This window comes from Falco biarmicus, chromosome 6 (assembly GCF_023638135.1).
Source record: "Falco biarmicus isolate bFalBia1 chromosome 6, bFalBia1.pri, whole genome shotgun sequence".
NCBI lineage: Eukaryota > Metazoa > Chordata > Aves > Falconiformes > Falconidae > Falco > Falco biarmicus.
Window position 1 is genome coordinate 45,180,614 of NC_079293.1, and position 22,594 is coordinate 45,203,207.

The 22,594-nt window shown below is 40.2% G+C and overlaps 1 protein-coding gene across 2 annotated transcripts in view; it reads left to right on the top strand.

The window, feature by feature from the left end:
• Window positions 1-810: 810 nt before the first annotated feature.
• Window positions 811-22,594, top strand: part of PCMT1 (protein-L-isoaspartate (D-aspartate) O-methyltransferase) — a 36,130-nt gene continuing 14,346 nt past the window's right edge. The window contains exons 1-5 of one of the 2 annotated variants that reach the window (XM_056342441.1): window positions 811-1,078; window positions 13,034-13,138; window positions 14,956-14,987; window positions 16,745-16,849; window positions 20,199-20,319. In XM_056342441.1, coding sequence (XP_056198416.1) covers window positions 814-1,078; window positions 13,034-13,138; window positions 14,956-14,987; window positions 16,745-16,849; window positions 20,199-20,319 — 628 coding nt within the window. In that variant the 5' untranslated portion in view covers window positions 811-813. The remainder of the gene's footprint in view (window positions 1,079-13,033; window positions 13,139-14,955; window positions 14,988-16,744; window positions 16,850-20,198; window positions 20,320-22,594) is intronic. The other variant, XM_056342443.1, reaches the window with a different exon arrangement.

Here is a 22,594-nt window from a genome sequence, read left to right on the forward strand (position 1 = left end):
AAGGGGCGGAGGGCCGCCCGCGCCAGCTGGCCAATGGCAGCCTCCAACACGTAGGCCTGGCCCGCGCGGGCTGGGCGCCGCCAATAGGCGCGCCCCATGCAAAACACCGCGCCGCGGGACGGCGGTAATTGGCTCCGTCGCAAGGGCGGCGGGGCGCGCGCGCTGGGCCGCTGCGAGGGTCTGGCGGCGCCGCCGCCGTAAGCGGCAGGCCTGGGCCGGCGACCGCCGTCCTCACCGGCGCCCTGCCTGGGTACACGGCGTGTGCCGGCACATCGTACGGGAGCGGCCAAAGCCGTGGCGGGGGAATACCGACGTGCCGTTTCGCTAGCTCATTCATTAACGCAGCTCCTAAGCTCACAAACGCGCGCCCACAGGCCCGGCCTGTCCCGCCGCCCTGCCCGTGCGATCAGACCCGCGAACGGGGCGCTGCGGCGGAGCCCGCCTGACTGGCGCCGCGGGCTGCGGCCGTGGGGAGGGGCGGGCTCAGGCCCCCGTCCAGGGCGGGAGGGTGCTACCGGCACCGGGGCTTGGGGCAGGCAGCAAGCACGCCCCTGCGTGACCGGGCACTCGCGGTGGTACCGCGGCCCCGCGCGGACTGCTGGAGCAGGAGAGGGGCGGCCCGGCCTCCCTCTGCCCGCAGCTTCCGCACATCGGCGGGGCGGGAGGGGACCGGCCCCTGACGGGCGGCAGCGGAGCAACCCACGCCCGCCCCCCCCTCACGCCCGGAGATGTCCCCACGCGCGGCCCGGGGGCAATGGGCGCGCATGCGCGGGGGCGAGCGCGGGCCGGCGGAGCGGCGGCGGCGGCCGGAGAATGTCGGGCGCGCGGGACGGTGGGCGCGTGGCCCCTCCCCTCGGCGGGCGCGCGGCAGCCGCAGCGGCGGCGGCGGCGGGGGGAGGAGGAGGCGGCGAGGAGGCGGCGCCTGTGTCGGCGCTGGAGGTTGTGTCCTTCCTGGGGAAGCTGCTGTGCGCAGTCGCGGCGCTGAAGGCGGCTCTGTACCTGCTCCGCAGAGTGTGTCTAGCCATGGCCTGGAAGTCGGGAGGCGCCAGCCACTCGGAGCTCATCCACAACCTCCGCAGTGAGTGCGGGGCGGGGGCGCGGGCGGGCGGGGCCCCTCTCGCCTCAGCCGCGGCGGGCCCGTTACCGGCCGCTCGGCCGTACGCACTTCGCGTTCCCGCGGCGCCCGCCCAGCCGCCAACTGTCAAGGAGCAGCGCCGGCGGGGGGAGGAGGCGAAGGCGGCGCCCGGCCGGGGGGTGTGTGTCTGGGTGTCCGTCCGGGTCCCTCCCGGGAGGGCGCGGTGAGCGCCGCCGCCGTCCCGCAGCCGGGCGGAGGGCGGCGGCCGCTGGCGCAGGGCGGGCCCGGGCTGTTGTTGCGGGAGGAGATGCGGCGGGAGGGGCGGCGCCGATGGCGGTCCCGAAGGGGAAGCGCCGTGCTGCGGCCGTGGCTGTTGTCAGCCCGCCGCCACCCCCCTCGGCCCCGTTCCCGCCGCCGCGTCCCTGTCTGCCCGTAACGCTCTTGTGCGAGCCGAAGCGGGGCCGCGGCGGCAGCTCCGCGGGGCCCGTGTCCTCCGCACGCACCGGGCTCGGCGTCCCTCTGGCTTCGCCTGCCCGCCGCTGCCGGGTCAGCGCGGCCGCCGGGCGGCGGGGAGCGGCGCCCCGGGACCCCTCGCGGGGCTGGCGGGGGGACAGCGGTGCCGGCGGGCGCGCAGCGGCCGTCCCCGGGGCTTTCGGGCCCCGGCTGCAGGCGGCGGGAGCTGCCCGGGTGCGGGGACCGCGCTGAAGCGGCCCGGGCCGCGCTTGTCGGGCGGGAGGGGCGCGTGGCGGAGCCCGCGCGTGGGGCCGGGGGGCGCTCGGCGTCGGCCCCGAAGCGGTGGGGGCGCGGGGCGGGGAGCGCGGCTGTCGCGGTTACGGGTTCGTGCTGCCGCCGAGCTTTGCCGTGGCTGCCGGGGACGTGGCGTCCCCTGTCCTTACCGAGGGTTTGTGCTGTCCCCGTGCTGAATGCGGAAGGTGCTGGGCGGGTGCTCCGCGCTTGGTGCTCTTCGGTACAGCCTGAAGCCTGCGGGGTCGTTTGCATGTGATCCAGGCTGAGCGAACGGGGTGATAAGGTAACACCGTCTCTTTTCGGAGCTTCCATTTTTCATAGTAGCCGGGGATTAACCCGTGTTAGATACGTTTTCAGTGTCCTTTTTTTCTGTATTCCTGGTTTTTCCCTTCCTCTCCTCAAGTCCGTGTCCTAGACACAGAAGGTTGTCGGTTTGGAGCCTGTGTTACGGCAGTTGTCTCCTATTTTAGTGATGCTGCAAGGCCGCGGGCAGCTTCACCTGTTTGGCCTCCTGGTTATTTTGAAGATGTAGGAGAATAATGTTTCTTGTTTTCTCTAGTTTGCTTATGTTAGATCCTCTGCTTCTGTGGTCTCCCAGTATTTTCTTATGTTGCTCTTTTGAGAACTCTTCCAACCAGTAGAGCAATATATGCCAAAATGACTTTCAGTTTCATTGTAAAAACTGTTTAACAAATAGATAATAACCTCCAGTTATGAGAGTTGCGGTGCATTTTTTTGTTTTGCAACTGTAACATCTAGAAATACTGTTTTATGGAAATTCTGTTCCCTTACACAGCAGGGAAAAACTTTCACATGTAAAAATGAACGTCAAGCTCCAAAATACATCCAGAAAGTGATTACTGCCAGAATTGTCTATGCCTCTGAGAACCTGAAGGCAAAACTAATTTCTTTGTTGAAGGAAACAATGACAGTCTTTTTCAACACATGGGAACTGTTTAGGGCTTCTCAAATATTAATAATTATGAAAAAACTAAAAAACATTATAGTTAGTACACAACAACAGTAGTACAGGAAGAGGAAGGTAAACCAGAAGAGTTTAATACTGTAATGACAAAATATGCAGCGATAATAATTACCTGGAAAATTATGCAATTTTCTCCTCTGTTTTGTATGCTTATGCCAGAGTATTTTAAGGGATGTTAAATAGTGGATTGGAAATAAAATGTTGCGGATGCACAGAGGCTTTTGATCTTGCAGTAAGATTGTGGTGTTGACCTCTGTGGGACTCTAGTGATGGTGTAGGGGGTTTATCAGTGCAGAGCAGTTGCAGGATTAAGACCGTAACTTTTAAGTAAGAAGCTCTATGGGTACGATGATACTTTGTTAAAAACATATCTGAGAGAATTATATATCCCAGCTTTAGAAACAAACTTAAACGTTGGTTACAGAAAGACTAAAATGTTCTAGGGAATTCCTTTTGGGTAGTAAATACTTCGGTATATTTAACTTTTTTCCCCTCTATAACTAGCTAAGCAGCATAACATTTCTAGCATTTTTATGCTAGAATTAGGAACACAAGGTAGATGAGGTTAATTTGATGTTGTCCGAGTGTTTCTCTTGTGTGTTACTTAGCTACTGAGTGTGTAATTTAGACTTCAAATAAAGGAAAAAAATACAGGTTGTAGTGAGACAGTACATTTTCTTCAGCAGCAAAGCCTGGCTGAGAGGTTCTTGCTCCTGCCTTTACGCCAGAAGTCTTCTCTTCATTGTGCTTATAGAACTGCTTGTGGTGTAGGCTGTGGTGTCAGACTGGGTAGCTTTCTCATTACTCCCCTTGTGAAACACTAAAATTTAAACTCCTCCATAGCTGTAAGCTCTTGTACTATTATGGTTAGAGAAGCAGTGAACTTCGTTATGGGTATAAGTGGGCTGGGGGGAATGGGAACTTCTTAAACTGGTTTTGTTTCCAAATAAAAACATTAATGGAAGACTCTGTAGGCTGCTTATTTTTTTCCTTTAAAACAGCTGTAAAGAATATTCTTCATTATAAGTTGGTATTGACAGTTACTAATGCTTCTATTTTGTGGCAATGAAGTGCTCCAATTTCATGAAACTATATTAACATATGCTTATTGCTCATTTCACTGTTGCCTTAACTATAGAATTAACTTTTCTTTAATGGTAACGATGCTCCAGTGCTCTCATGTATTTGCATGCAGATTTAGGCAAGTATTCTTTACAAGCCTTATATTTGCTTAAAAGGGACAAACTAATGAAGAAGGGCCAGGAACTCAGAGTATTTTTTTAGTGCGTACTTAGAGACAAGTGATTACAGAACCTTGTGTGACTTCTACTTGTTTTGATTTTTAACTTCTTGTTACATTGTAAACATGTTCTTGCACTGTTAATTTGAAGCATCATAGATGCACAATTTGTGGCATACACAAGATAAACTTGCTTAAAATGCACTCTTCATAACAAAAACACTGTCCTTGAATGTGCTGTTTCTGTGAGGTGTTCAGCTGCTTTGTTTTCCAGTGATTCTTGAAACTACTTCTCATTTAAAAAAAGCCATCTTTTTCTCTGAATGTTCGATTCTTCCAGTGAGCTGTTTAAAAAAATGTTTTTTCACCTTTACAGAGTAGTTATTTCAATCTCTGCTTCTTCCTCACTGAAAAGAATTGAACATGTGCCTTCAAACCTGAGCAAATTTTCCTCTTAAAAATATTTAAATTAAGGTCTTTTAGCAGCTGACACTTCTAGGAACCTGTCTAAATGCAGGTTACTGTAGGGTTAGAAATCATGCTAAACAAATAATTGACTGTGTCTAAATACAAAACTCTTACTGGAGTTTCATTTTGTTGTGAACCTACTGTACAGGGATGCTTAGAAAGCAAGAAAAAAATGAGTAATTGGTGACTTGTTTGCTGTTATCTTGTGTGATGAAAGATATTTGGATTCTAAATCTGCATTTTTTTTTAATTTTTTTTTTACTTCTCTGTATCTTCAGTTATCCACTATTCTCTCACCTTGCTATTGGGTCATTTTGATCTCCTTCTCTCTTTCATACTTGGGCTCTTGCCAAGTCCTGTTACTTTACACGCTGACATCTTTCAGCTTTTCTTCCCCACCTGCAGAACTGAAAAATTGGGTTCAATTCACAATCTATCAGTTAATTAAAATTGTTTCCTTATCACACCTCTCTTTCTCACCTTCAGCCAATATGGTGTGCTGCCGTATGATGATCTTTCTTTGCTTATTTGTCTGATCTTGTTGTGCCAATGGTGTTGTAACTACCTATACAGGCTTTTGAATCCACAATTCCAGGTGAAAGGGAAGGTGAATTAACTTGACTGTGGCTAAGTGCTGCATGACGTTGTTAACCATTTGTGGGCTTGTTTCCTGCTACATTCTTTTTCTTTTCCTCATCTAATAAACTTGTATCACAAAAGTTAGCAACTGTAATTTATGAGATACCACAAATTCCATAGAACTTCATGCCTCCCTTGAGACCAGTTTCCTAATTTTTCAGTGTGAATGGTGTTTCAAATCAATATATACTCAAATGTTGTCAGGCTTTGCAAATTCTCTTACTAGAAATACTGAAGATATTTCTCCAAGTGTTTTATTATTTAGAAGTTAAATGGTTAAAAATGACGTTTCATCATGGTGAAGGCTTATCTACAATGAATCTGCACCTTTGTTGCAGGTTTCTCATTGCTGAGGACCAGTCTCTTTGGGAACTGCCATGGATGTGAAGGCACTGAATATGGCATTGCTAAGCCTAAGCTAGGTTGAGCAAGAGCTAAACATTTGGTTTTGGGTGTTTTCCACCCCACCCCCACCATGTCATTTCCTTTGTCTTATCCAAATCTCTTCTACATCTGTCTAATTTTTCTCAAGGAGGAGTAATGTAACTTGGATGAACATGAAGAAGGGAAATAGCAATGGAAAATTAGACCAATACAAACCACTTAACCCAAATGTAATACCTCCACTATACAAGCAGGTACACTGCCTGTTGTGTGTGTTCAATGAACATACTTTCTTTCAATGTTGTATTCAGGCTTCAGTGACTAACCACTGTAACAATGAGCAATGAGCCAGGTAATGAAACAGTTGAAAATGGAACTATTTTTTTAAATTCAAAATTAACATATCCATGATATGTTAGTTTAAGAATAACTAAATTTAAGAAATTTTAGATAATATCTCAGGTGGCATAGAGTTGAAAACTGTGATTCTGTTTTATTGGAGCATAGAGAATTTTTTGTTAGCAAGTAATTAGAATAATTGCCTAAAAGAGTTTTAGTGATTTAAGTATTTTATACTGATTTCCCAATGCAGTGAAATGTTTTGAAGGAATTTCTACACCCTTGACTTTCTAAGAGGCAGGCCTTTAAGTCAAGACAACATCCCAGAAAATAAGAAATACTATCAGAAAGGAAAAATAATTTCAAAAACTTTCATCACGTTTTATCTGTGTCTAAATTATAATTGTGTTCTTAACTGGTGGTTCTTCAAGAAATATGTTGTTGGCTTCCCCCCCCCCCCCCCCCCCCCCTTAATGTTAGACCAAGGTGTCAGTGTAGTGTTAAGCATACCCATTCTTTTCCCCAATAACCCCAAAATTCAGTGCAGCAAAGTCCAAATCCTCAGTCATCCAGGAAGAAGAGAGCATGGTTTTGGCTGTTTATTTGTATCACACCACTTTATAATCAGTCATTTTAATTTAAAAATGTTTAGTTCTTTTGACTGATTGAAGATACTCTCCCCCCCTCCCCCCCGTTTTAATGGAATAATGCTACCTATTTTTTTTTTTTTCCTGGTAGCAATCCATAATAAAATGGCAGTAATTTTGCAAATCTGTCCCTTATAAGGTGATTACCATTGCTTGTGGGCATGTTAAAAAGGGGGAATCTCATGTGTTTTGGTTTCAATATAACTCTTAAGTTTTTCTTTTAATGATACTGTTTCTTTCATCCTGATGCAGTATCAAGGGCTCACTAAGAGCTATTAGTAAGGTTGGAAAGAAATGCATGTTTGTGTTTCGAATGATTATTTCTGTGGATCTAACACCTGAGAGTCGTTTGTTGGTCTTCAGAAAATTTTTTACTTTAAAAAGTATTATCATAAAAAGGTTACAAGGTGAGGTTAATTTTATTAATGTTTTAAATTTTGTTTGACATTTCCAAATTCTGTCAAAAACAGAGGAAACTCACAGTTTGAGACCAGTACATTTTTTGGAATGACATCTCTCCTGGACTAGTTGACTTATGAGTTTATTTCAAGACTTCAGAACCTGACTACTGCAACATTGGACTTGAGCACAAAATAGTTTTAAATGCTGTCACTGTCAAAATATCAAAAGAGATGGTCAGACAAATATAACTTTAGAAATTCTTCCTTATTTTCTGCTGGTATGACAGCTTTCTGTCATTTTGTCCTAAGAGTTGGGGTCATGTTTTGCTGGTCCTCTCATCTTCCTTAGCTTTTGTATAGTACTAGTGCTTGTTTTAATGAAATTGCTTTCATAATAACAGTGTGTCCATGTGGTCTGGCTGCTGGTCTTGACAGCATTGGTTTTTCTGAAAACATAGCAAAGCAGTTGCATGTTACCTGCTCAGTAAGGTGCCCTTCTCTAAAGACCTGCTAAAGCTGTAGAAGTAGTTTTGCCTCAGGCCTTACTGTGAAGAGAGTTCCTTATGTGTCTGTCCTATCCAGCTAAGTTTGCCTTAACCTCTGCAACAGTTTTTGGTTATTTTTAGTTATTACTGATGGCTCTTGCCACTTTGTTTTGAACTCTTCACTTTTGGCATTCCATGTGATTGGTAAGCGAAGCTGAGCCCTCTCAAATGTAGAGGGATTAAGGTGTGCTCAGAGGTCAAGTCCCCCTCATCTGCATGCAGGCTTTGAAGTTTATTGGAAAGTGCAGTTCTGGGTTCTTGGATGCTGAATCCAACCTTAAAGTCACTTTCTTCTTTCATGTACTCCCAAAAGTTTCTTCATTCAGCTGCTGATACAGATTTAGATGAAATCAACGTAACCATTTTGATAAATGTGAGTACATTATGGACAGCTTTTGTGATGAAGATATGTGCTGTAGGACTATGAGCAAAGAGCTAGCATGCCTTTCTCCACCCCCGGAGAAGAAAATGGTTGATACCAACTTTGCAACATTGGCCTACAGTATGAGGGAGCAATACAACTGTGACTAAATATGTCTAAATCGGTTATCTGCAGACTTTCAGATCCATGAAAATTAGTAGAGAGCTCTTATCCATTATACCAAAATGGACAGGTTGTTTTTGAAGGTGATAGTTACTAAATAGGGAAGGCGTACTCCCATAAAGTAGAAGTGAAATTTTAGAGGGTAAATTTGTATTTAACTGAATCCTGAGGCTGTATACTAGTTTGTTGTGTTGAACCTAGCTCTTGGTTCCCATGTGGTTTTACCTTGGCGTGTTCTGAGTAGCATTTGGATGCTAATTATTTTTTTGAATTTTTATTCTATTTTTAATTTCTGCCTCTTTGGGATTTTTGTGGGATTTGAGCATTGTGTTTAATTTCTGGACTCTAAGGTTAGTTCTTATGGATGCTTACTTCCCACAGCCTTTCTGTTGTTGTGTCTCTGAACAACAGAATCTCAACTGATTCCTTCCAGTTAGCTGTATGCAACATTCCCTTTGAATAATGTATTACTATGAACCCAAATCATAGTGGTAACAGACATGCAGCTGAGTGTTTGAGGCAGATGCACTTTGCTGATAATTTAAGAGTTAGAGGTTTGTATGTGTGAGCGACTTAAAAAACACTTGTTTGCAAACACCTACTTTCAGTTTCTTTAGCACAAAGAGCTTTGTGTGTTTTGGGGTCAGCGTCCTTTGTTGGATGTTGGGATGCTGATCCATCACTTCTTGTTCAAAGTGCTTTCTTTGTGTTCATGGTTTACACTGAAATCTTCCTATGCTTGTTACTTAAAGAAAATTCTATTAACTGAATTGCTTTCCCATCTTTTTTTCTTCCTTTCCCCACATAAAAAAACCCCAACCTTAAAAATATCACCAACTAACTTCACATTGCTTGAAAAATAAAGATGTGTTTCTGTTACAGCCCCCTTTCCTCTTGAATGTTGCTGTCTGGTTTGTGTGGGTCGGGTGGAGTCATCTGGAAACTGTTTTTTGTCACTTGAGTAATACTAATCTACTTGATTTCATCTTTTATAGTATAGAGCTGTATGCGTTTTGCATCATGCTTTAAGACCTCTGTATGATTTAAAAATATTAGTTTTGCTGAAAGGTCATTTTCATAAGTGAAGTGGTTATGGAGAAAGTAATCCGAGCAGAAACTAAACTATGTGGATGCTGATATAGCCCCACAGTAAATGGTTTTGGGATGTGCGTGAGTGTTTTGTTTATGTAAAGCCAGCAACAGGAGGTGTTTGAGTAGCTGTTTATAAAGTAAGCTTGTGTACTGGTTTTTATCATGTGACAATGAGACATCCTTTTTCTGATCTGGAAGCTAGTGCTGATGTAGATGTTGACTGCTAGTATTTTATGGTTTGGTTAGAAACGTGTTTGATCAACAAAAGATAAGCCCTTCAGGAATGCATTTGTTGCTAAATAAAAAGATAGGTGGTTTATTTGTTGCAATTCTACATACCTCTGCTCTTTTTTTTTCCTTCTTCTGACAGCCAGTTGTCCAGTTTCCCAGGTTACACTCAACAGCGGTATATTTCTACCTTCAAATCCAAGGACTGCTCTGTGAGCTCTTTTCCTGTTTTCCTGGTGTTATTTGTGGAAAAGAGGCAGACCAGAGTGAGTTTTCAAAACATGCTCCAATTATGTCAAGTTGTCATTGGCGCAGTCTCTCCACAGAGTAACTCTTGAACTCTGCAGGCTGTGCTCCACTCTTAAGTGGTTACTTTTTGCCTTCAGCCCTTTGAAGCTTAGGAGTTGTGCACATATAACTCTTATTAAAGAGCTTAATTTTTATTTTAAGCTGTTAGCTAGTGTGTTTGTATATGAGCCTTTGCATGTAAACACTTTATAATTTGGTATCTGATTTGTTTGCAGTATTATCAGTCTTGAAACTCTGCGGTCTGTTCAAGGAGAGTCTTCTAATCATGTTACCATTGAGAAGGATAATCAACCTATATATAATTGTGAAATATTTTACTGCAATATATAGCTTCCTTTTAAGATATAGAAAATGTTTTGCACTGACATTTTATTAATTACTGTTGATTGTCTTGGTTTTTTGGCACTTAGAGATGGCATGAAATTAGAATGTCGTCTTTGCAATATAAACTCTTATTGGCTTTTTTAGGGGATATACTTGTTTTTTGAACTTAATTCAGAATTTGATAGAGATTTGTTTCAGACAGAATTAAGGTCCTGGATGCTGGTCATCTTGGGACGGACTGCTGCAGGAAGGAAAAGACTTCCATTGGAGTTCAGTACCTTGCAGTTGCTGTGTTTCTCTATATTCAACCATGAGACTAAAAAAAATTCTTTGTTACCAGCACAGCAAAAATTACTACAAAGTCAATATCGACTTTACTGTTTAGGGCTTAATTGCTTTTGTGAATTCCCACCTAAAATTTGCAGTTGTCTCCATTGTATAATAAGCATATTTGTAAAGCAGACTTAATCTATGGGGGGTAATGTGATGCTCTGTAATTCCACATTCATAGCTGAGAGGGGGATTTTTTTATGAAGAGGGAGCATTACTCAGTAATTGAAGTACATGGCTCAGACATGAGATGTAGCTTTTACCACTGTTTCTGCTGGGGACTCTTGAGTATGGGTAACTTGATTAACTTCTATTTACTGGTGAAAAAGATGATACTAATCAAAGACGATCCAATAGTCGGCAAAACTCATGAGTGTTTGCTGAATGAGAGCGTCCTGAATGCTCAGAATTTGTAGAACGTTAGTAGCTACTGTTTTCAATTTTTGTTGGTCACTTGCCCGTCAGTGTAAGCATTACAGTTGGTTATACATGCTTTGCGTGGAACACAGTTTTTGTGTTTAGTTTTGCACAGACTTCCACAGATGATCTCTGCCATAGAGTTCTTATACTGTGATTAAAAAAGTTGGGGGAAGAAGGGTAAAATCTGTAAGTAAAATAATAGAATGGAGGCAGAATAAGATTTGTAGATGTTCAGAGGTAAATTTGCTTAATACTGTTTTGATGACAGGAGTAGATGAGAGAGGTGGCAGGCATGGAGTTCTCTAAAAAGGGGAAATGGATTATGTGTAGCCCAGAGGTTTGGAAGAAGCTTGTGGTTACAGCAGTACCGAGGATGTTCTCTGCCTTACCACAGGGCCCTGCAGTTGCTCTTTCAAGCTGGAAGCTTGACCTTTGCATTCACCGCGTGTTTTTTTCCCCCAAGGCATAAAAGGAAAGGGTGGATGGCTACCTATAGCTTCTAGAAGGTATGCATCTATCTGCACAATACAGAATCTCAAGGAATAAATTGCTATTTTAGATCTTTCCTGAGTGCTTCTCAGCTGCTGCTTTTTGACCTCTCTTCAGCCCCCCAGAACCTTTACCTCTTCACTCCTGTTATAATTAACTTCGCTTATTCTTTTTTTTTTTTCTTAAAGTACATTTCTTTTAGAGATACTAACTTCTTGGTGATACCTAGTAAGAATCTAACAGTAAAATTTTGATATTTTTTATTTGTTTTGTTTCTATGCCAAGTAGTCAGGGGAAAATTAGTTTTGTTTTCCTTACTATCTTATATTGTCAGTGCCAGTGTATTAGTGGATTGATTTGTTTGTTTGCTTTTCTTTTGGGATAAAATTTTGCTCAATGAGTAAATTTAGAAACTCCTGTGAAAGTCTGCTGTCTCAGATTAAAAAACTTGCATTGAAATGAGGAGTTTCCTCTAACTGGAACTGTAGTATACATTTCTAAGAGTCAAAGCGCAGGATATATGTAATGTGTATAGTCTGTGAGGGGAGCTTTTTCTGGGACTTAGAAGTTATGGAAATAATTCTAAAAAAAAATTATTAATTTTTTTAAAGAATTGTTCTTTTCCTTAATAATTTGGTAGTAAAATTCCTATTGCAGTTCTATTTCATACTTTGTCTTCAGACCAAAAAGCGAAATGACTTGGGGGGTTATTTTGCTCTCTGAACTCAAGCCTAGTTATATAGGATAATTAAATCCTGGATACAGGTAGCAGACAAGAAAAAACCAAAAGAAAATCCTATGATTGGTACTGTAAACAGTCAGGGAAGCCTCTACAGGAGTTAGCTCAGGCCTGGGCACATGTGTTAGTGTTGGTATTAATTTAAAAAAAAACACTGGTACAACTTCACTTAGGACTATCTTACAAGAGCTCCTTAATCTGATTTTTGTGATACTGCATTTTGGATTAGATTTTAAAGGACCTGAAATTATCTTTTTTTTTCCCAAGTATAATTTTCCAAATAAATCTTCCTTGTTTAAAGTAGTTCAATGAAGCAATCCATTGTTGAAAATTCAGTTCTTTGTAGCTTATACTGTGTCCTTTAATACAAGTGACTAATTAACATCTTGTTTTTCTAAAGTTTTCTGTTAATCATAGATGTCTCTTCAGAACTCTAAAAAAAGAATTATCAATGTTAAAACTTCAATAAAATTGCAAGGAAAAATGGCTGCGCTGCACAGTGCTTCTGACACTTTATTTTGAAAAGTGAACAAAGATTCAAAGCATTTGGATATAAAAGCTTTTTGGCCTCAGTGTGCCCCATTTCTGTAGGAGTTTCTTTACAAAAGTGTTTTTCTTTTGCCAACACAAAAAAGGAACAATCTTGAAAATAAAATACTGAGCAAGGATGCTGCAGCTTCACCTGTTTTTGTATATTTTTCAATAGTTACATAGCCTTTTAGAAATATGAAGTGTGTCTTGTTTGCTGTGTAGAGTAATATCAGTTTCTTGCTGAATGTTTTCAGGAATATCAAAGGTGTGTGTGAAGCTGAGGTTTTTCAAGGAGATAGATCTTTGCAAATGGTCTCTACTGTTTCAGAAAAGCATCTGTAACTGCTGGGAAAGTCTTGTTCAAAGTTCACTGGCTTAAGCATTGTTTGATCTGTGGACCACAGCTTAATTCTTGTATGATAAGGGTTAGAGTGTTAGAGGGTAAGGTGGCATGATTTCTCACAATATTAGGAATATATTCATGTATTTCACATGCTCTTGCATTGCAGAAGAGAAAAAATGCCTGAAATTTTATGTATTTATTTGCTTATTTATAGAAAATGGAATCATCAAATCAGACAAGGTATTTGAAGTAATGCTGGCTACAGACCGTTGCCACTATGCAAAATACAACCCTTATATGGATTCTCCACAGTCTATAGGTAAGAGCATCTTGTAAAATTTATTGAGATTGTTCTAATTTGCATAACTGTGACTGCCTTTGTCAAATATTAAGAATGTGAACATTTTTAGAAAATTTTGAAGCTTTAGTTCATTATTTATTCAGTATCTTTTAACTAAGTTTCAATTTGTTATAGAATGCAATTGGCATAATTGGATACGTCAAGTAGATAGATGTTCTTTGTCAATATTAATATGTGTATATATATGTATTTAGTTTTTAAACCACAGCAATTTGTGGTGGTGCAGCTGATGTTTAAATACTTAAATCATTTGTATCCCATTTATATCAGAAACAGTGTCTCTCTTTGCATTGATCTCAACTGAATCATTTCTGTCGAGTTGCTTAAACCCTTAAATGAGATTTATTTTTTTAAATAGGAAAATAGGTTTTCAATGGAAGACCTGCTCTGATAGTGTTACATATCTGCTATTAGTTAGAATTAACCACTTTTGATTTTAATAGGAATATAGAGTTATAAGAAATATTCTAGTGGAATTTGCGTTTGCATAGCAACCGACAGCTACTATGAAATCCTCTGTACAGCCCCATACCAAGGCCAAAGGAATTGGTCAGAATCACTTAGTAGGAATGCTTAGAACTTAGATAACAGTTTCGTGTTTCAATGCATGATTGGATACAGTGTTTACGTGTAGCCTAGGAGAATGTATTGAGATGTCAGAATGTAGAATTGATGGGAACTGGGGGAGAGTCGAATGAAGCAACTCTTAAGCTACCTGCCAAGAAACAGTGAATGTAGGTAAAAGGTAATTCCGGCAGGGGGCATCGCGACCACCGACTCATGTACCACCTCCCCGAATAATACCCCAGACCCATTTCCAGACCTTTCTAACTTTACTGCACAGAATTGGATATGGGAGGAGAGTATGTTAATGATTTTCAGGAAATACTATGTTTATGTGTGAATACTTAATTAATATTAAGTAAGTCCTATATAAGGTGTATGATTTTGAAACTTGGTGTGCGCTGATCGTGAGAGGACTCACTCATGCACCCGGCCGTTAATAAAGAAGTGTCTGCTTATCTGCATCACATTGGTGTTGATAAGTTCTTTATTCCGAGATTTTGGTAACAATAGGACCATTGTTTACGACGGTTATTTCCCATCCTGATCCCAGTTTTACCTTTCCAAGGCAGGAGAGTGAATTACATGAATGTAGTAATTTTGTATTTATTTCCCTCCTCCAGCCCTCCCCTAATAGTGGGTCGTGAGAACTATGAATTTTATTAGAATTTTATTAGTTGTATAGGAAAACTAAAAAAACCCAAAACCAAATCTGTCAGGATACATACACACTCAAAAACTTGCATATCTTCACAGAAACATATATAGGTGAGTGTTCCTCCATGTTTTCTCACAGTTTGCAAAATAGGTGAGGTTATTGTCTCCAGAAGTTCAATGGTCCCTGCCACACCAAACTAAGTCAGGTTTTTACATAGGGAGTGAGTGAAAAAGGCATTGTTATTCTATGAGACATTACTGTTCTGAATTCAACATACTTGATCAAGCTGAGGCAATGTAGTAACAAAATGGAGACTGAAACTGAGATCAAGGACGGAACCTTTTTTCTTTACTGTCCAGAGTTGGCATGGTATAGCTCTCAGATGATGTACCTTAACTCACTTCTGAAGCAGAGCACTGACTGTTGGGGTGTGTGTGTAGTGCCCTGAATGAGGGCAACAACTAAGGTATTACGTTTTACAGTCAAGGTCATAAAGATCATAAGGTTGCTGCCTGAACAATGATCAATGCGTTCTTCCATTCTCGTTTTACAGGTTTCCAAGCAACAATCAGTGCTCCACATATGGTAAGCTTTAAACTTATAAGTATTGGTGATTTTATAAACATCCAGATGCTTCTGAAATAAAATATTTTATCCTAGCAAATTTAATGAACAGTTGATTGCAGTGATGCTGTTGTGAACTGCCTAGTGGGAGGGCACAGAGGAGATTGAGCCAGACTTTTCCTAGAGATGCACTGCAATAGGATGATGGGTAGTGGACAAAAAAAGTGCAACATGGGAAATTGATTAGTTTCTAGGGTGAAAAATAATCCTGTTGAGGGTAGTTAAGCATTGGCACAGATTTGCAGATTGTGGAAATTCTGTTCTTTGATATACAAAGAAGCTGACTGGACAGGGCTCTAACTTAAATTGCCCATGTTGAAAGAGGTTTGGACCGCGGGATTTCCAGAGGTCCTTTCCAACCTAAATTTTCTGACTCTGTAATTTATGAAAATAAAAGAATTTGGAAATGGATAACAGTGATTTATATGGTTGGTATTGCTGTAATGCCTCTAATTCTTTGGACAGGAACACCCCCCACCCACCCCACCCCCAACAAACATTGTACTGAGAAGCAGGTTTTTTTGCCAAGTGGTTTGAGACCAGGACATTTATGACTAAGGCATGAGAAGGGATTTCAGTACATAGATCTAGGACAGACATAATTTTTGTATGCTCCTTTATTTGAGATGAAGGATGAATAGAAGCATATATTTTGTCCTTGCAATGTTTGGAAAGTGTCAAAACATAATAAAGGTCTGGTCCTGTTGACTAAAAACTGCCTAGCTGAGTTAGAATTTACTTAGTTACCAATATTAAAAAACCCAGGAATTTTGTATAGAAATGTCAATGATTTTATTCAAGGAAAGGCAGCGAGAGTAGTACTGTGACTAAGGGAGAAAATAAGAATTAAGTTTTCAAAATTTTAACTCACTGAAGTCATTATTTGCATTATCCTGTGTTTAGTACTAGTAGAATATGAGCAAAAAGGAAGTATATCCTCTAAGCAAATGTTAACATTTATTGTTCTAGTTAATTTCTGTTTTCTGAGTGTAATGGATTAAGCCGTAAGGGTGTGGTAATGGCTGTCTCTGAAACATTAAAGAACAAACTGTGTTTTTTAGTTTGTGACCTAAGCTTGGCTTGTGTACTGGTCTGCCATGTGGGAAAGTAAAACTCATGAAGTGTCTGTAGATTACTGCATTTCATATATGAGCCTGGCTATCTGACTTTGTAAAAGACAACTTCTTTTTCATACTCCTTGAATCAGCAAGTGTGGAGGTAATACAAGCAGTAGTTCTAATAGCCATTTTCCTTGATGCTCCAGAGGTGCCTTCTTCCTAGCTAGCCTCTGTCCCATCTTACTCCAATGTATATAGCCTAATGATAAGTTAAATTCCTTAAAGGCCATATACTGCCAGAACAGTAAGAGCCACCAGAGCTGAAGAGAATTAAATTGATTTACGGTGTCTCTCCCAGTAACTATATATACACTGAGTTTGTGCTAGAAACTTGAATGGTCAGTTGAGTTTATATTTGTATATACTAAAATAATAAATAAATAAATATACACACACACTTCGTTGAAGTCAATATAAGTAACAATGATTATATCCTGTAGCTACCACGCCCACACACACCTTTTTGGTAATAGAAAATAACACAGAAATTTCTTACACAAATCCTCAGTGCATTGCTCAAAATCACTGAAGAAATGGATATATATATATTGGGCAAGATAGACACTTTAAAATATTTTGAAATTTTCTGTCTTCTCTTAGCATGCATATGCTCTTGAACTTCTGTCTGATCAGTTACATGAAGGAGCCAAAGCACTTGATGTGGGATCTGGAAGTGGAATCCTTACAGCATGCTTTTCACGAATGGTGAGATATTTAGTTTAATCACTTGACCATCAGAACTGCTTGAACTGAAGCATAACTCCGAGTTAAAGGGGAGAAAAAAAGCATTCTTTCTACAGTGGATTTAGGTATATTATACAGAAAATAATTTACTCTCCTGGGTGTGATTAGTACCCATTTGTTACCCTAGCTGATACTATATGGTTGAGTTAAAGGGTCCAGTCAATTGTGTGATGGTGAAGAAACTGTCTAGAGGAGAAGTTTTGGTGTTTTTCTTGATTGTGCTTTAGTGGTTGCTTTATAGCTTGAAGGAAGGAGGTGTTTGCTTTGTCCAGCCCAATTTTTATGTTATCTTGTGTGGCTATGAATGTTCTCATTGTGATAAATTGTCATGTCTTCCTGCTGTGGTGAGAGCTTACTGAGGCCTGAAATAATCCTGTTCCCACAGGAAAATACATTGTATGTATATAAATTGTCTTCAAATTTAACTTCTTTTTTTTTTTTCTTGTTACCGTATTGTGTGAGCATCACTATAAATATTCATTTAATCTTTCCTAAGTTAGATAGTAATTTATATTCTTTTTATGTATTCTCCAAGTAACTAAGTTTCTGGGTTGTTCAACCTGTATGTAAGGAATTCTGTGATGCTACCCTATCTTACATCAGGAAAAAAAAATGAAAAAAATTGTTTCATGCTGGCTGTAACTACAGTACTGTTAGACTAAATTATGTAGTGGAATATAATCTGCCCTTCCTTCTCCATTCCAGGACTTCATCATTGCTTTATAACTAGCAGAGGCCTTCATTAAATTGCCAACTTAGATATTTATTTTTTTTCTTTCTGAAAAGTTATTTTGGAATATGGTGATGCATATGATAACGTCTCATATGGGTTTTTTTAGCTTCTTAGTTTTCTGTTTTCAAGCACTGATCTGTTGAGTCTGTGATCACTTCTGGTTTCCTGTGTTAAGAATCAGATAAGAATGTTTAGGACTGGGCAATGTACTATCAAAAGTATTTAGGATTTTTAAGTGCTAGCTGAAAAATAAATAAATAAAAAAGTAGTTGAAGTAAGTTAACCAAACTGCAGTTTAGAGGGAATATTACTGTCAGTTATTGAACTTTCTGCCTATTATTTTTGGTCTTTGTAGTAAATAATCAAATGCTAGTAGCATACATGGGAACTTCAGTCCTGCAAACATTAATGCGTATTTCTCGCTGAAGTTACAAATGCATAGAAGAATAGTCATTTTTTATAAGATATGCAAGTTGTGGTTGGGGACCTTTTGCTTTTAAAACAGCTATGTAAGAAAAGCTGAAAATGTCTGTAGAGAAACCAGAATTGCCACAAAAAGGAGATCTCTTTCCAATTTTGCTGAGGTTAATCATGCTGTCTTTTTATTGCCATATGAATATCATGGTCCTCTTCTGAATCCCCCTCTTGGTGGTATGCTATGGAATGCCTTACAGATGTGTTTTGTGAAACATTGCATAAATGCTTCTCTTCTGTTTGATAGCATTACTCTGCAATACAGGTCTTGCTTCATCCACTTGAATGAACGTAGATAAGACAGTATGTACTGCTTGGACTTTCACTGTAACATTCTTTCTAACAGTAACAAAAGCTTGAAAGAAGTATATTATGGGGAGTGATGGTAAAGCGTTTCGCTATCAAAAGTCAGTTGGGGATGTGCTTACTGGGTCATGTGGATGTTGCTTCTCAGTCTACTGGAGATGTAGAATGAGTTGCTTGCATTTGTGGTACAGGTACCTGAGTGAACACTGATGTTGCGACAGCTTTACTCCTGTGATGGTAATCTCATTTGTGGTACTTCTGGGAAAGCTCTATGTTTACTTACACTAGTAAAACATCTTAAAGATCTTTTTGTTTGGGTTTTCATGTTAAACTGCTGTGATAAACTTAAGTTTATTCACTTTTAAAAGTTGTCAGCAAATTAAATTAATTGTAGCTTTTGTCTTGGAAGTACTGGCATTATAAAAAAAGTATGGTATATTTTTATTCCAAACAGATCATGAAGATCCCCAAAATTGTGCCATTCTGCTATTGTCTCAATTGCACACACCTCAGAGTTTCAGGGTAATTGATGAGGGCTCATCAATAGCATAATGGACTGTGACATGCAGCAGTAGATTTTCTTACTTTCTATCAAGGCTATTTCATGTTAAGACCATTTTGCTAAATTTTAATTTCTGTGACTTTACCCTTTGTTGGAGTACAGTGGATCTTTTGCCAGCTTCTGGTACAACTGACTGCCAGGCATTCCTCCATAGCAACTGGTGGTTGTCCTAGTGAAAACTTGCCATGTGCCTTGCTCTCTTTCAAAGGCTAGGCTGGTGGTCTTCCACTTGAAAAAGAAGAGGTAACACTGCTCTCTTGATGTTTTAACATAGGACTTGTCCATAATAAAACAGAAAAAAACCCCACCATGATATTGATAACTAGTTACTAATTTTCCAAGTCTTAGTGACGTTAAAATGCAAGATACAGAAACATAACTAATGCATTCAAGTACGTCCAAAGACAAAGTTGTATGACAACATGGGCTGCTAGGATATACTTTGCCATTCTGTTCTTTGAGCTAGATCCTGTTAAAAATATTCCAGTTTTGGAGAGAGGAGAAAAAGGATTCAAACCTTAAAATCTGACTAACCTTCTGAAATTGTGTCTTTATTCCAGGAATAAATGGAGAAGATTTTGTTAGTAAGCCTTATTTCCCTCAGAATACACAGATCTTCTGTGGCCTTTTGTGAGTTATGAGCTCTTGAAAGTTCCACTCTTCCTGTGGAAGAGAGCTGTAAATCTGAAAGTAGATTTATGAATGCAAGAGTAGGTAGTTTGTCACTGACTATGAATTGCTGCATTTGCTTCTGGAAGAATGAGACTCTTCAGATAACTTAGAATAAAGTGCATGACTTGCTGTTTTCCTTGAAGGAAGGTCTTCTCTAGAAAAACCTTAATCTTTGAGTAAGTTTATTCAACATGAAAGGAGATAATTTCTAGTCTGTGTCCTTGAAGTTATTACTTTCTATTGCAGGTAATTCAAACACTCATGACCAGATCTAACTTCCAAAAATTCAGAGAAGAAATCTCCACTAATAGTATAACTTAACATCTCAATAAGATTACAATAACAAACATTTATAAGACCATACTGACAAACTTTAATTACCAGTTGCTTCTAGCAGTCAGGGTGTATGATTCCAAGCAGTAGTTTTCATAACATTGGGAAAATATACTACCACTTCACCGGTTTTGTTTTTGTTAGAGAAATGGGCTCAGGAGATAGAAATACTCGTTCTGTACATGAATCAAAACTAGCAGAAATTATTCAACTCTATATTTTTATTCCAGGTTGGTCCCAAAGGACAAGTTGTAGGAATTGATCATATCAAAGAACTAGTAGATGACTCAATAAATAATGTCAAAAAAGATGATCCCACATTGCTGTCTTCAGGAAGAGTGAAACTGATTGGTGAGCATCAGACTGATATACTTACTAATTAAACTGATATTCTTTCTAGCAGCTGGTTGAAAATGACTGGAATTGGATATGATTAAAAATTCTAATATAAGAAGTTAAACCAAAGAAAGAAGAGCCAAATGAAAATTTTAAAATCCAACTCATCTTCAGACCTTTGAAAATATCTTCACACAGTTTGAAGATTGACTTCTGGTAATCTTAAATAATATGTAATCATGCTATGAGAGAAGCTTAACAGGGAGGTGTTTTCTGGTGAAAATATTTTTACATGCTGGAGGTGTTTCATGTTAAATTTCCTGTTTAAAATTGGGTTTGAATTCACAACTTTTCTTGATAAAAGTACTGTCATCTAAATGAGCATTTTAACAAAGCCTTTGTATTTCTGATACAGTAATTGAGAAAGCTGCACACAAAGGGTTTAGTGGAAAAAGTACTAGACTGGCTGGCAGTATGCATCACTGAATTTAATTTCACTTGTTTTTAAAATTAACAGTATTTGTATGTTAGGGAAGTGATTAATCGACACGTTCTGGAGAGGGAATAATGCTAAATATATACAAGGACAGTGAATTGTTTTAAATACTTTTTTTTTTACTAGAAAGAAAGATGCCTTTTTTAAATAAGATGCAAAGCTGGCAGGAAGAAAGCATTCCCTTCGTTATCTTTCTGTTCATTAAGTTTAAAAAAGAACTTGAAGGTCTGGATTATTTTGAGGCTTCTAAGAAGAGTGCTTGGAAAAATGATTATTATGTGATGTTTGGCTCTTAATACCAGTTTGATTCTTGTTTTTTTTTTTTTTTTCAAAATGAGGGACTTTAAAAAATCTTTTTAAAATAAACCAATCAACACATGTACTTGTACATGTGTATAAAATGCAAAGTCCCTGACGGAGAACACTTCTGTGTTAAACTTAATTGGGAAAGAAGTTATGCTGAGACGGTTGGGGCTGGAGAAGGGGAATGGGGGATAATTTCTATTGTTGCTGTACAAGAGCAATTTGGACTTACGCTTCTTGATACATCTGAAACAAACTTTGATGCCCTTTGGAGTCTAGAATTCTAGGTAAACATAATCGTCTGTATTTATGTTTGACTTTGTAGCAGGATAACTAAGAGACTTCTGAATAGTTTTGTTGTGAGGTGCATTTAAGAAAAGTACAGATGTATGAGTAGCAGTTCAGTGGATTATGTGGAGAAGAATGTTTTGACTGTGCTGGATTCCTAGGGACTCTTTGGTGAGGAGCTAGAATCCAGACAACTGTTTTTTAAAACAACTAAAAAACACCCAACCCAAACACCCTCTCCTCCCCAACACACAAACAAAAAACCCCTGAATACCCAAGGTTGATCGATGGTGGAAGGTGCATGAATTAAGTCTAGGTATGTCAGTTGCTGGCTTCTTGCAAGTATGCTTCAACCATTCTCCATTGCTTTGTCACACCTCACATACGCCATAACTGCATTTCAGAAGCATCAACATTATTTTGGGGTGTCTCAGCAATAGAACTGCACTGGGAACTTAGGAATAGGTGTACTTAGGGTATGTCTGTATTAGTTTCTGGTGGTTTTGCCTTTTTTGATATGGTTTCTTTTGTGTTTTGTTTTTTTCTTAAAATCAGAAGGGTACCTTTTGAGGTCAGTCTCTCTCCTGCTTCTACTTACCACACTGGCTCACATGAGAGTACTCCTGGACGGCACAGACTTTGATTCCTTTTGGATGAAACTAGACTGGATTATGTACTTTCAGAAGCAAGCAAATATGTTTGATATGTTAATGGATATTAAGCCAATAAGACAGAACTAGACCAGGGTGATCATTCAGAAATGCGCATATTGTATGGCCATCAGGTTCTCGGCAAAAACTCTTTTGCTGTACCGATCTGCTTCTATTGTACTGCACTATTTGCTGATGCAGACATAGCCAGAGGGGATGAGGGTATTCTGACCACAGAGAAGTAGTTTTCTTCTGTTTCTCTGCTCTTGCTATGACTGTGTGAAACAAGTCAGCATAGAGACACTGAAGACTGTCAGATCAGAAGATCAGGTCTAAGGTTCAAACACAAGCCACGCAACCTTTTTACATCAGAAAGTCCTGGTACTGCTTCCCCTGCCCATCACCACCTGCCACCCACCACTATGATTACTTCATTAACAGGCTGCATGGAACTGGAGATCTGAGAAGGACAGGTGATGTTACTCAGGATATAAGCACAAGCTCAAAATTTGGGCTGCTGTTTGCTCTTGGACATTGAATAATACAATAATTT